An 11,901-nucleotide genomic window follows, 5' to 3' on the forward strand; every position below is an offset into this window, starting at 1 on the left:
GAAGCCCGAACTACTCCGTACTCATCTTGTCAGCTCTTTCTGACCTTACAATATGACCAAGGTCGGACTATCACCATGACCATATTAGCCTCCCTTATCCATGGTAGTCTGGTTCACTTTCGTCTTTAACACTCACAGGTTCGAACATCTGCTTCAAGCGGGGCAGATCAATATCCTTCACTCACCTTTGTCCAAATGGCAATCAATCTCCTATGTCCGAGCAGCCTACTCAGTATCGATCGAACCACGTTTCTCCTTCGCAGCTTCGATGTGATTTCTCAAATACTTGACTCGACTCTCTGCAAGCGTCAGTTGGGACTTAGCAAGCGTAAGCCGATTCTCAGCCAGCGCCACCCCTGACCGCGCGATTTGTAGCCTATTGTCCGCCAACTTCAAATGCTTTCTCAGGTATGATATGCCAGTACTCTGGGCGAGTCCTTCTTCTTCGATGTCTTCATCGATCTGTGTACAAAATGTGCGTGGGATCTGCAACATGTCTTCAGCACTGGCGAAGCGGTCATCGGCGATTGAATACAAGTCCTTGGTCACTGACAGGAGTTTGTCCGTCAGGATCAGCACATTGTCGGTAATCTGCAGACCCAGTATGGGAGACGTGATACGAACAGGTCTAGTCTGGCTAGCGTCTTCTGGTCGAGTGGTGTTCCCTTGGGTGTCAGACGATTCTTGCTGGAGATACGAGTCAAGAGCAGCAATGTTGGCGTAGGGGGTTGCTGTCTCTGGAGTGCTCATTTCTTCAGAGATCGGTGAGAGGGGTCCAATTGCATAAAGAGCTGCGCTAAGAGGTGGGTGATAACGGTCAGGGTCCTCTGAAAGTGAGATTGGCTCCATGGTATTGGCAAGAACCGCAGTCGTTTCGGAGTCCAATTTGGCTGTGGAATATGCAAAATCCACGCAGAAATCGATATGCTTCTGACGTGTAAGACCTGAACAAGAAGACCTGTGGTCGACATACAAAGACGGAGTCAGAACAGCAGCTTTTGGCTTCGTAAGGTACGAGGCAGCGTGACTTCAGGAAACAAAGGAGATAAGGAAAACAAAGCAACAACATAGGAGCATTGTGTGGCAAGGAAGCTCGGATAGCGACCTCGGAGTTCCTTTGTGGATGAAAGCCATCACTATGCTCGAAATCCTTCCGCAATTAGGATCCAACTTGGCTATGCTTCCTGAGATGGGCCAGCTCTATGATTTAGGCCACGACGATTCCGTCCTTCCAATGCCTACATGCCTTTGAGGATGCCTGAGTGAGCCTTCACAATATGGTGAGTTGATCATTTTGTTTGAGGATCCAGAATGAGGGAATCGACTATGCACATGCTGTCTTACTGACCAAATCACTTCTATCTGGTAAGCGCTCCAAAGTTGCCTAACTAGTGCGGACAAGAGGGACAGTGGTCGTCAACTGATTCCATGGAACACTGTGTGCTTGATGATGTTTTCTTATTACGCAGATATGCATTTTCAATTACTAGTATTCTTCCTCTATGCACTCTGTACCAGCTCCGTCTCAAATTCTTCCCAAGCTAGGAGCCTAGCAGAACCATCACTGTTTCAATGCGCATCGAGACATTTCGGTCCGTTCATGCTTCTTTCCGTGGCTTCTGCGCATCCATCCAGAGTTTCAACGCAATCTCATCATCTAGCTCGTTCACGAAATGAGTAACACCGGCTGCGGCTGCCACACCCGTGTGAATCGCATTCGTGCCATTCCCCATACCATTTCCCGCATCTCCAGCCACGAATATACCAGGAACGTTGGTGCTCATCGTAGGAACACTTGCTGTAAGACTCGAACCAAAAGGCGTACTGGTCGTGTCAAGTCCGAAATGAGAAATCAATGTTTGTGTGAGGCTGTGAGGTGTGGAAGCGGGCTTGAAAAACAAGTAGCCCATATAGGCGGTTTCGGAATTGGTGAAATGTACATGGAGACCTTCTTTGGGGTCACGTACGAGCTTCTGGATTGGTCTCTCATCGACTGTTATACCATGGCCAGCCAGTATGTGGAGACCCCTAGTGATTTCCTTGTCATTGTGTGGATTGGCTGGGCCATTGGTGAAGACCGTCACCTTCGACGGGGTGGGAGGAAATGTTGCATCGTGGCCAGCACCAGGTGGCAGTGATTCGAAATGAGCCACTGTGGCCATCTTGCAGGCGAGAATGGTCAGCTGAGGATATGCGAGGATACCCTTTGGAAGATCTGCTCGCTCATGACCGTCGCATACGAGGCATTGATATCTGAGCAGGATGAATGTCAGTTGATGTCTCGCGTCCCCGGAAATGTTGGATATGCTAGAGGTGGGTACTCACATGTTATCTGGCCAATTCTCGACAAACCCAGGGAGATCAGGAAATACGTCTTTGGAGCCTGTAGCAATAACAAGTGATCGCCCGGCCCATCTATTGCCCTGCTGGTCTTCAGCAACAAATACTTCATGATTGTGGCGAGAGCTATTCTCTTTGTAGACTTTCATGATTGTGGCATCGATAAACTCGGCGTGCCTGTAAGCCTCGATTTCCAGCCGTCCAGTGCGGCGAATCTCTTCTGGCGACTTTCCATCATGACCGAGAATGGCATGTGCGGCATGCGCGCCTGCATTGCGGAATGTCGAGTTTGATAATATGGCACAGGTTCGATGCAATCGGCCTAAAGTGAGCGCTGTGGAAAGGCCCGCGAAGCCAGACCCTAGAATTAAACTGTCGTAGACTTTCCGCATGTTCAGCTTCAGCAAGCTCACGAAAGGAAAATGCAGGTCAGGGAGTACAGATTAATTCGATAAGTCCTTCGGTATGTGAGGACAAGCACCGCAATGGAAGAGTGTGAGCTGCGACCAACCAAGTCTTTATCCTTCCAAAAGGCTGAAGAAGTCACCGAAAGCCAGAGATATTGTCTCCGGAGTCGCGCGTCACCAGGAAGGCAGACCATTCCGTGCAAAGTAATCGATTCGATGACGCCTGTAGAACGAGTGTCTTGCAAGCTCATTGTTGCATCTCGTCCTGATCATCTATGTTTGCGCGATTCCGAACATTTTTCAGTGTGCGTCAACGATTAAACGGTTTACCTTGCCTGAGCCCGCAGAAACGCAAGTCATTGTGGTAGTCATAATCATCGAAGTTTATAGGGCCGTAGTTTACCTGATCATCGCAGACACCATTCAACATCAAAGTCTCTCTCTCTCTACCGGGTAGAGTGCGAATCCCCGCGGTGCTGACTGTGACAACCTGTGAACATCCTGAGGTCGGAAACTTCTTACTCTGTCGCTCGGAGGGTTTTAGGGCACAGATTTAGCACGGTGGTAAAAGTCACTTTTGTTGGCCCTGATACCGCCAAGCCTCCACTATCGTTATTAGCGCACCACGTGTGGCATCTGTCTATCGAAGCTGTGCGAAGCCCACAGCATCTTTGATGCGCCGTGTGGTCCCTCGTCAAGTCGTGACCTAGTAGTGAGTGTGCGGTTTATCCATACTGAGAGTCGGATTTTGTCATGGCTCTCGACAGCTGGGATTCAGTTGATGAAGACTGGCAATTCGGCCGTTGCAGTCGCAGCGTCATTAGCCATCACTCCGGGACACACCTGCGCTCCCAGCAAGCCATCGTCAGCTGAGAGGACAGTTAAGTCCAGATCAACTCTCGTCAGGCCTCAGTACCTTCTCTTTCAATCTCACGCAAGCAATCTGCTCACGTCATTTGTCTTGCCCAAGACGACATTCCAGGGGGCAACAAGTAGAGTACCTAGGTTAGGTACCTTACGTGTCTCCCACATTATTTTCACGGTCCCCCCTTGGCCGGACTGCGGGGACAGCGGGTTCTCCGCACGCGAGGCTGTCATCCCCTACTGTAATGGCTCACCAGCCGTTCTTCGAAGCCTAACGGTCGTCACCGTATAGCCGACTCCCGAGGGCCAACATACCCCAGGCGAAAGGACATGTTGCAAGCGAGGCAAGATGTTGCCATCCCCGCATCGCTTCTCCAGCTGCTGTGCCATGTCGTTATCAAGCACTCTGCCTAGATCCACGGCTTTTGCTTCGAAGTACTCATCTCATCATTTTATGTACGCAGGAATCCACCTTCCCATCAATGCGACATCTTTGGCATGATCGCTAGTTCAAGTATCTTGTCCAGCAGCATCGAACTCTGCCGCAATGCCGCTCAAGCGCGATATCAGCAATGTGAATGATGAAAACAGCCCTATCACAAATGGAGTCGAGACGAATGGCCTTCTACAGCACGATGAGTCCCAGCTTCTCGATATGCTCATCGTTGGCGCCGGATTCGCCGGAGTCTACTTGCTTCATCAGTTGAGAAAGCGAGGTTTTAATGCGAAGATAGTTGAGGTATTCTCATCCACCTGGCAGTTTGATTGTGCCTTGGTGCTAATTCTCGTTTGTGCCCAGGCAGGTTCCGACCTTGGAGGCATATGGTACTGGAACCGGTACGTTATTTGCGGAAACATTCGAAGACAGGCCCCAGAAACCAGATGCCACGCTCCTGCGTCTGAACATGTCCCCATGTACTGACTATACCCAGATATCCCGGAGCGAGAGTTGACAGTCAATACCCAGTCTATGCGCTCTCGATCCCGGAAGTCTACCAAGATTGGACGTGGTCTTCGCACTATCCAGACCACGCCGAGCTGCGGGAGTATTTCAAGCATGTTGAAGACAAACTCCAAGTTAAGAAGGACTGCGTCTTCAACACCAAAGTCGTTGCAGCCGAGTGGGACGATAATACTTGTTCGTGGACCATAAAATGCGATACTGGAAAAGTATTCAAGGCCAAGTTCTGGACAGCATGTTCTGGGTTTGCAACTCGGAGACACTTCCCAGACTGGGAGGGCCTGGAGGATTTCAAAGGGGTCATCCACCACTCCAGCTTTTGGCCGAAAGATGGTGTTGACGTGAAGGGGAAGAGGGTGGCCGTGATAGGGACAGGAGCAACGGGTGTTCAGATAACTCAAGAGGTACGTTGCTGATAACCCAAATGCATGGCCCTGAATTGACCTGGGACCAATTTTAGTGGGCCAGAGAGATCGGCGAAGACGGCCATCTCGAAATGTGGCAACGAACACCCAATCTAGCCTGCCCCATGAACCAACAGTATATGACGAAGGAAGAACAGGCGAAATTACGAGATGAACTAGGCACAAGATTCGCGGAGCGTAATAACTACTATAACGGCTTCCTATATCAGTGGCGTGAGAACTTGACATTCGATCACAATGAGAAGGAAAGGGAAGAGTTTTATTGGACACTGTGGAAGATGGTATGCTGGGTCTTCTCTCCCATGGTCGGAACTGACAATCCGCCTTCATTAGGGCGGCTTCCGATTCCTCATGAACAACTATTACGACATGACTCGCGACTCAACCGCAAATCACGAAGCGTACAATTTCTGGCGCGATCGTGTGAGAGAACGTGTCCACGATCCGAGAAAGCAAGAACTCCTCGCCCCCTGGGAACGTCCACATCTCTTCGGCGGAAAACGTTTGTCGCTGGAACAGGACTTTTATGACCATTTCAACAAGGTAAACATCCATTCAACGAAATGTGCGGTCGGTCTGACTAATTTCCCGCCAGCCTAACGTGGACGTTGTCGATGTTCGGAACAATCCTATCAAACGGTTCGTCTCTGATGGCATCATCCAGGAAGATGGCACATTCCATAAACTTGACATCGTCGCGCTCGCTACAGGATTTGATTCAATCACTGGCGGTCTGAAGGACATGAAGATCTCGGGTGTCGATGGCGAGATACTGACTGAGAAATGGGCCAAGGGCACTTGGACTTACTTGGGAATTTCGACGGCACGATTTCCTAATTTCTTCTTGTAAGTACATCTTACCGACCATTAACGGCCATATCTCCCTTCTCGAGAGCCCCAATGGCCGGAATAGACGGAGTCCAGTGGGAAGCACGCTGACGGTGAGTTTTCCAGTACATATGGCCCTCAAGCGCCGACCGCCTTTTCCAACGGCCCATCATGCATCGAGGTGCAAGGCGACTGGATTGTCAATGTTCTAAGCGACATGCGAGAAAAAGGGTTGAAGAAGATCGATGCGAACAGGAAGGCAGAGGAAAATTGGAGAGCACTCGTATTCGAGTTGATCAACGATACACCGCGAGGAAAGGTCGACTCGTGGTACAACGGCGCCAATATTCCGGGCAAGCCCCGGGAGCATTTGAACTATGCAGGAGGCATTCCGAGGTATAAGAAGACGCTCGAGAATGTTAGACAAGATGGATATGAAGGTTTCGTCGTATCCTGAGGTGATTAGATTTGGATTTGAATTTGTTGTCAATCATGCAGCTTGTAATTCTTATTGGGTTTACCTTAGTACATCTTCTGCATTGCTGGACAGAGTGGATGACTCACAAGTGGTATATTATCCATTGAAGTTTGGAACTCTAGAGGCGCCGTCAGCAAGGCTATTCGTCGTACCGTCTCCATCTCTTGACTGCGGGTTGGTGCACAGAAAGCAGACAAACTGGATGTATCTTGATCCACCCGATTCATGTTCGTTTCAAACATGTGCTTCGTGATTATCAACGGGGGAGGAGGCTGGGTGAGAGGCGAGGAGGGTCCTTTCTGAGGTCCTCGTGGTGTTGCATCTCGGTACGAACTTTCACTTCAACACGTGGTTCGGAAAAGATTTCTCGTCTGACGGCACAAGAGGCCTGTCTCAATGGGGCACTAGGACGGAATGACCGCTGTCAGACGAAACTTGACCCGCTGGCCCACAAGTTTGCCCCGTGCCCTTTGTACCTCCGCGTGTTTCTTCCACCTCGTCACCATCAGCGCAGATCGACAGCGGCGAACCTCATATCACTTACAACGTTCATGTTCTGAGGTCCTCGCGCGAGTACTCGGCCCTCTCTGCGCTGAGACATTGTCGCTGCCTGATGTTAACGTTTGCACCGATCCACCGTGAACATGGACTGTCGAAGAGGCTCAGCCGTACTTAATAGGAGAGGAATCCCTTCCTCACTTCTTGCTGCACATACCACTCAAAGTCTCCCAAAATCACAGCTTTCGAACAGTACATCCAATCTCAGCATTTTCAAATACTCACTACACCTCTGAACAACGAGAATGGCGTCCGAGACATACGCTGCGGAGCCCGGACATTGGTTCCTGCGTGGCGTTCAGTCTGCAATCTTCTACTACGTCTCCCTGACACCCTGCCTCGAATTCCAACACAAGCGCAAGAGAAGAAGGGAAGCAAAGGAAGCCAGAACCGCACACGCCGCACAGGCAGAAATAATAACCACACAACCACAACCTGTGAGACAACCCAGAGCCTTTGAGACCAATGAAGCCTGGGCATATGAGTTGATGCTGGGCCCTGGCCCACCAAAGGGCTGGAAGGCCGACACGCTGCTACGAAACGTGCAAAAACACATGTCCAAAAAGGAGAAAGAGTCGAATAAGGGGCCAAAAGCATCTGAGATGCCACCACCACAATCGCAGCCGACTCCGTCACCCGGGCTCTCCACACAACCAACACAATGCTCTACACGACCATCTTCCAGCAACACTGCCACTACAGCTTCTGAAGTGGCCGGTCCGATTGACCAAAAACCCGGTGCTACACCCAGCAGACCGCATGCAGAGCGGAGATTATCCAGTGCTTTCGGAAATATCAAAGACACTTTGAGAGTGAACCTACACCCAGATGGGTGGAATTGGAAGAGATACAACCGTGACGACGAGGTCCTGTTTGGGTTCAGCGAACGAATGAGGGGATTATGGAATAGAGCAATCTCAGGATCACATCACGAGGAGATTGAGGCGCAGGACGTGGCGGGTCCGTCTGTTCAAAATCGGAAACGAGCTGCAACAAACGAAAGCGATCGATACGACTATCAAAGAGCCAGAAACCCTGAAGTGAATGAGTTGCACCCTCCTATTGTGTCCCAGTTGCCTGCTACGAGAGGTGAAGCTCGCTGGATGTTGCTACCTCCTCCCAGCGCCGCTGTGATGGCAGGAAAGAAGCAAGCCACGGAGGAAACACAAATGCGATGGCCCATGTGTGTCATTGGCAGCAAGCGCCCATTCTTTGACTCAGAACCCCCCTTGAAGATGACTCGGTCTACACAACAGCTGGACGAGCAAGACGTCGACATCAGTGACACGACAAGTGTGGGCAGCATCGATATCGAAGACGATGTCACTGAAAACATGCAACAAGCCAGCACGGTCCGGACAAAGCACTTGTCTGATCCTATCATCAAGCCACCTCCAATCCACCCGCGTGCGTCAGTCAGAGACGATCTCTTTGTACCCAAAAGAAGCGACAGTTGGCAATTTCACTGCATTGTTCCTCCGGATCAGACCAAGTGGTGAAAAGCTATGCCAAAATTCAAAGCTCCAAACATTTTTGAAAGACACGAGTCTATTTACGACTACTGGCGACTTTGACGTCACATCGGCTTCTTAAGAAGAGGCCTTCTCTACAACGCTTAACTGTTTGACTGTTTGATTACGATGAAGATGATGAATGGACGAACATGCTACGTTCGCAGCAAGGAGTTCAGGTTATAACAGAGAATCGAGGGTTCTGGGTTTCGCAAGGAGAATTGGCGTTTGGTTAACACGGAACACGAAGATTGTTCAAAGACATGGTATACGGCACGCAGGGCAACTTGGTTGATATGAGGCTTGCCCATGTTGTACAGACGAAGTCTCGTTCGTACAAAGAAAGAAAGATGATTTCCACTGCATTTCGCTTACGCATGTGTGATATAGTCCTAGTGGTTGTAGACCGTAGATTCGCCCACTTCACTCCCCTTCCACATCTCCAGAATCAAATTCCCAGGTTTAGTAGGGTGTGACAGGCGCGTGGCGAGCAGGGATGATGGTGCCGACCACCAGGATAAGTTAATACGAGCTCGTACAGGTCTGGAGCATGGGCGCCATTGACCACAGTGATTGGAGCCATCGTGGGAGCCGGAGCGAGGATGAATTACGCGACTTTGGGCAGAGGAGACCAGTGCGGAGAAGAGTTACGGGGCCCCTAGGCGTCAAATTTGGGTGGGAAATAGCGGCTACTGAGCTCACTAGGCGATTCCCCGTTAAAAAAATAGATGGCATCAAGGGTGACATCCAGTTAAAGACCCCGAGTAACAGTGAATTCACCACTCTGTCAACAAATTCTTCACTGCGACGAGACTGATATGTTACTGACACGCTTAAGTTCTGGACAAATACCGCTCCTTTCCTCTCAGACAACTCTCGATACCTCGCGCTTCTTTGTTGTACCACTCACCTGTCTGTCGTCCCTCCATCCCTACTACCTCAACGACCTTCCTGATACGTGAATGCGTACAATCCCTTCCGTCCTCATACGACCGTCGCCTTCTCCACCGTACCATCACAAATACCCTGCAAACCTATGACGCGGCAGAGGACCAGTCCATGCACCCTTCTTGTCTAACAAATAGTCTCAACAAGTCGTGATCCAGCTTGGAAGCAGACGTGGGTCACCTGGAAGTCCCACTGGTCTGTCCTCCATTTGGCCATCGAGCTGTTCGGGTCACGTTCTAAATCCCGCCGTATGCAATCATCGAACTGTCCAAACTCCTGAGACATTTCGACCAGGTTCTCAAACCACCTGCTCGAACAAAAGACCACTCCGACCACCACACCACCACTCTCACCCTCTTTTCAAGACCTCCCCCAACATCTGCCTCCTCATATTCGCCGAGACTTCTGATACCTGACAAGCTGCTTGGCCAGCACTCTAAGATTAGTTGCAAGACTATCCCTTGCTTGGCTGCGCGCTTCAGTCTTTGGCCACCGAGTTGAGAAAGTCATAACCATTATACAATTGAGGCAGCTTTCGGTTGAAAGATCTACACCAAAGATAAATCTACTTGGCCGTTACTCTGTCCGCGTTTCCCGCTGACAACCTGGCGTCACCCAAGATGTGGTCAACCGCCGCTTCTTGGGTCGCGCTGCTCGCGCTGGCTGCAGTGCTGACCAGACACTACAATCCTGAGCTGTTCAACAAACTCACCGGACACGTAGCGACGAGAACAGAGTCGACCGAGGCAACACAGAGACCTGCTGCCAAAAGACAGAAACCCAAGCGGACACATGCCAGTCGACTTGACTCTGGTAACAGTGGCGCCTCCACCCCTACAAGTGCTACGGAGGACAAAGCCAACAAGAGGAGGAAACTTGTGTCTACACCGGTGGACAATACCGTTGTACCTCAGACAAGTCAAGGTCAATACAAGGATCTGGCACGGGATGACGACAATGAATTGAGCAACAAGGAATTTGCCCAACAGCTTGCTAGAGCTCAAGCTGGCACAAAACTAGAACCATCAAAAGCACAAGGGGCTAGCAAGAAGGAACGTCGAGCTGCGAGACAGGCGTCACAGCCCACCCAGACTGGCTTTGAAGCCTCTGGCATCTCAACTGAGGCTTCCTCAACCACCGGCCGCGATGCTGATGATGATCTGTCTCAAGGTGGTTCGCCATCGTCAGGCCCTGTCTCGACGGCCCCAACAGTGAGAGCCGCAGATGTCTCTGACATGCTGGAAGCGCCAGCTGCGAAACCAACAACCATGCGATTGACGAATGTGAAGGATGCTGTAGCCAAAAACGTTACGAAGCCAATCGCCAAGGCTTTCGAGCCTGTCCTGTCAAAGAAACAGCGGCAGCGACAAGCCAAGAAGGCGGAGGAGAAGGCTAGGATCGAAGAATCGAACCGCACGCAGGAGGCCAAGAAACAGGCCCAACTCCGGACAGCGCGGATGGCAGAAGGGAACTCCAATCAGACCAAAGCAAATTCATTCACAGCCAAGCAGAACGCCTGGCAGCAAGGAAAGCCAGCATCAGTGGACTCATCCCAGAAGCCCTTAAACGCCGAAACTGGTCCCTTGTTGGACACATTCGAGAAGCCAAACGCGCCCGGGACGCAAGTCAACGGAGCCGTCACTTCCGAGCCACTGTCCGAGGTCACCAACTCGGTGCCTGAGACAGCCAACCTTAACGAAGTCCGACAAGAAAAAGGCGATCGCAAGACTGCTGCTCTGGGTGCTTCAGGCCGTGAGAAGATCGCACGACCAGGACTTGAAACTCAGCCAAGTTGGGCCGACGAGGTCAATGAAGAGGAGCAAGACAAATGGGCCAAAGAGCTGGCACAAGAAGAGCAGTGGGAACCGGTGACGTCGAAGAAAGGCAAGAAGAAAGGCAAGAGAGACAATGAAACCAGCAGCGAAGCAAGTTCGTCTTTTGCTCGACCGACCATCGCCATCAACAGACCTGCAACTAATGGCAACAAAGAGAATGGCATCAAGCCTCGTAACGAGAACGCAAATCGGTTTCAGTCTTTTGAGCAAGTGGCAGACCCATTATTCGAGGACGCCGGCTGGGAAGCTTAGGAGGCAGATCCGTCGTTGAATGACGCCAAGTGGGAGGCTTGAGAGCTCGACCAGAGCACGCCCGTGCCATCATTATCATTACTTATATTTTTCGATGCCACCGGCCCGCATGGCGAGTTTGCTTTCGTCCTTTTCAGCTCTTGGTGAGGAGCATCTGTTTGATTTAGCATAGATTATACCTAAAGGTTTCAGGCTTGCAAGCAAGTAAAAAGGGTTGAGGAAGGACTCTGAGCCCCAGTGACCTTGCCAAATCAAAATGCCATCATAGATGGTTTTCCAATGAAAATCATCCAAAAATGCCGATGCTGCTCAGAGCAGCACTTAAAGATAGGAATATCCCACAGCCAAGATGCTCTGCGTCTTACGAAGGACTGTGGTTGCAAAAAGACCAATTCCGCCAGCTGACGGAAAAGCTGAGTCGAGGAAGGTGACCATCGAGAGGTAAAGGGGCATGATTTCAGGGGAACAGGGCGTGTGATTGGCTTGGAAAATTG

At 50.7% G+C, this 11,901-nt stretch overlaps 5 protein-coding genes across 5 annotated transcripts; 3 read left to right on the forward strand and 2 right to left on the reverse strand.

Annotated features, from left to right (window-relative positions):
• Positions 1-229: 229 nt before the first annotated feature.
• Positions 230-849, reverse strand: PV05_08439 (uncharacterized protein; the record flags this gene model as incomplete). Its single annotated transcript, XM_013457952.1, has 2 exons — positions 230-299; positions 362-849. 2 exons carry the CDS (start codon positions 847-849, stop codon positions 230-232), a joined length of 558 nt encoding a protein of 185 aa, XP_013313406.1.
• A 637-nt stretch (positions 850-1,486) lies between these two features.
• Positions 1,487-3,089, reverse strand: PV05_08440 (uncharacterized protein). The gene is made up of 3 exons (XM_013457953.1): positions 2,852-3,089; positions 2,326-2,798; positions 1,487-2,253 (listed from the first exon to the last, which is right to left on the reverse strand). Exons 2-3 carry the CDS (start codon positions 2,730-2,732, stop codon positions 1,599-1,601), a joined length of 1,062 nt encoding a protein of 353 aa, XP_013313407.1. The 5' UTR covers positions 2,733-2,798; positions 2,852-3,089; the 3' UTR covers positions 1,487-1,598.
• A 766-nt stretch (positions 3,090-3,855) lies between these two features.
• Positions 3,856-6,316, forward strand: PV05_08441 (uncharacterized protein). Its single transcript, XM_013457954.1, has 7 exons — positions 3,856-4,350; positions 4,411-4,448; positions 4,544-4,976; positions 5,033-5,278; positions 5,331-5,540; positions 5,593-5,843; positions 5,952-6,316. The coding sequence occupies exons 1-7, from the start codon at positions 4,159-4,161 to the stop codon at positions 6,280-6,282; spliced, it is 1,701 nt and encodes a 566-aa protein (XP_013313408.1). The 5' UTR covers positions 3,856-4,158; the 3' UTR covers positions 6,283-6,316.
• Positions 6,317-6,812: 496 nt separating this feature from the next.
• Positions 6,813-8,808, forward strand: PV05_08442 (uncharacterized protein). Its single transcript, XM_013457955.1, has one exon. The coding sequence runs from the start codon at positions 7,107-7,109 to the stop codon at positions 8,358-8,360; it is 1,254 nt and encodes a 417-aa protein (XP_013313409.1). The 5' UTR covers positions 6,813-7,106; the 3' UTR covers positions 8,361-8,808.
• A 369-nt stretch (positions 8,809-9,177) lies between these two features.
• PV05_08443 (uncharacterized protein) lies at positions 9,178-11,722 on the forward strand. The gene has a single exon (XM_013457956.1). The coding sequence runs from the start codon at positions 9,941-9,943 to the stop codon at positions 11,405-11,407; it is 1,467 nt and encodes a 488-aa protein (XP_013313410.1). The 5' UTR covers positions 9,178-9,940; the 3' UTR covers positions 11,408-11,722.
• Positions 11,723-11,901: the final 179 nt, after the last annotated feature.

Source organism: Exophiala xenobiotica (assembly GCF_000835505.1).
Source record: "Exophiala xenobiotica strain CBS 118157 unplaced genomic scaffold supercont1.5, whole genome shotgun sequence".
Taxonomy (NCBI): Eukaryota; Fungi; Ascomycota; class Eurotiomycetes; order Chaetothyriales; family Herpotrichiellaceae; genus Exophiala; species Exophiala xenobiotica.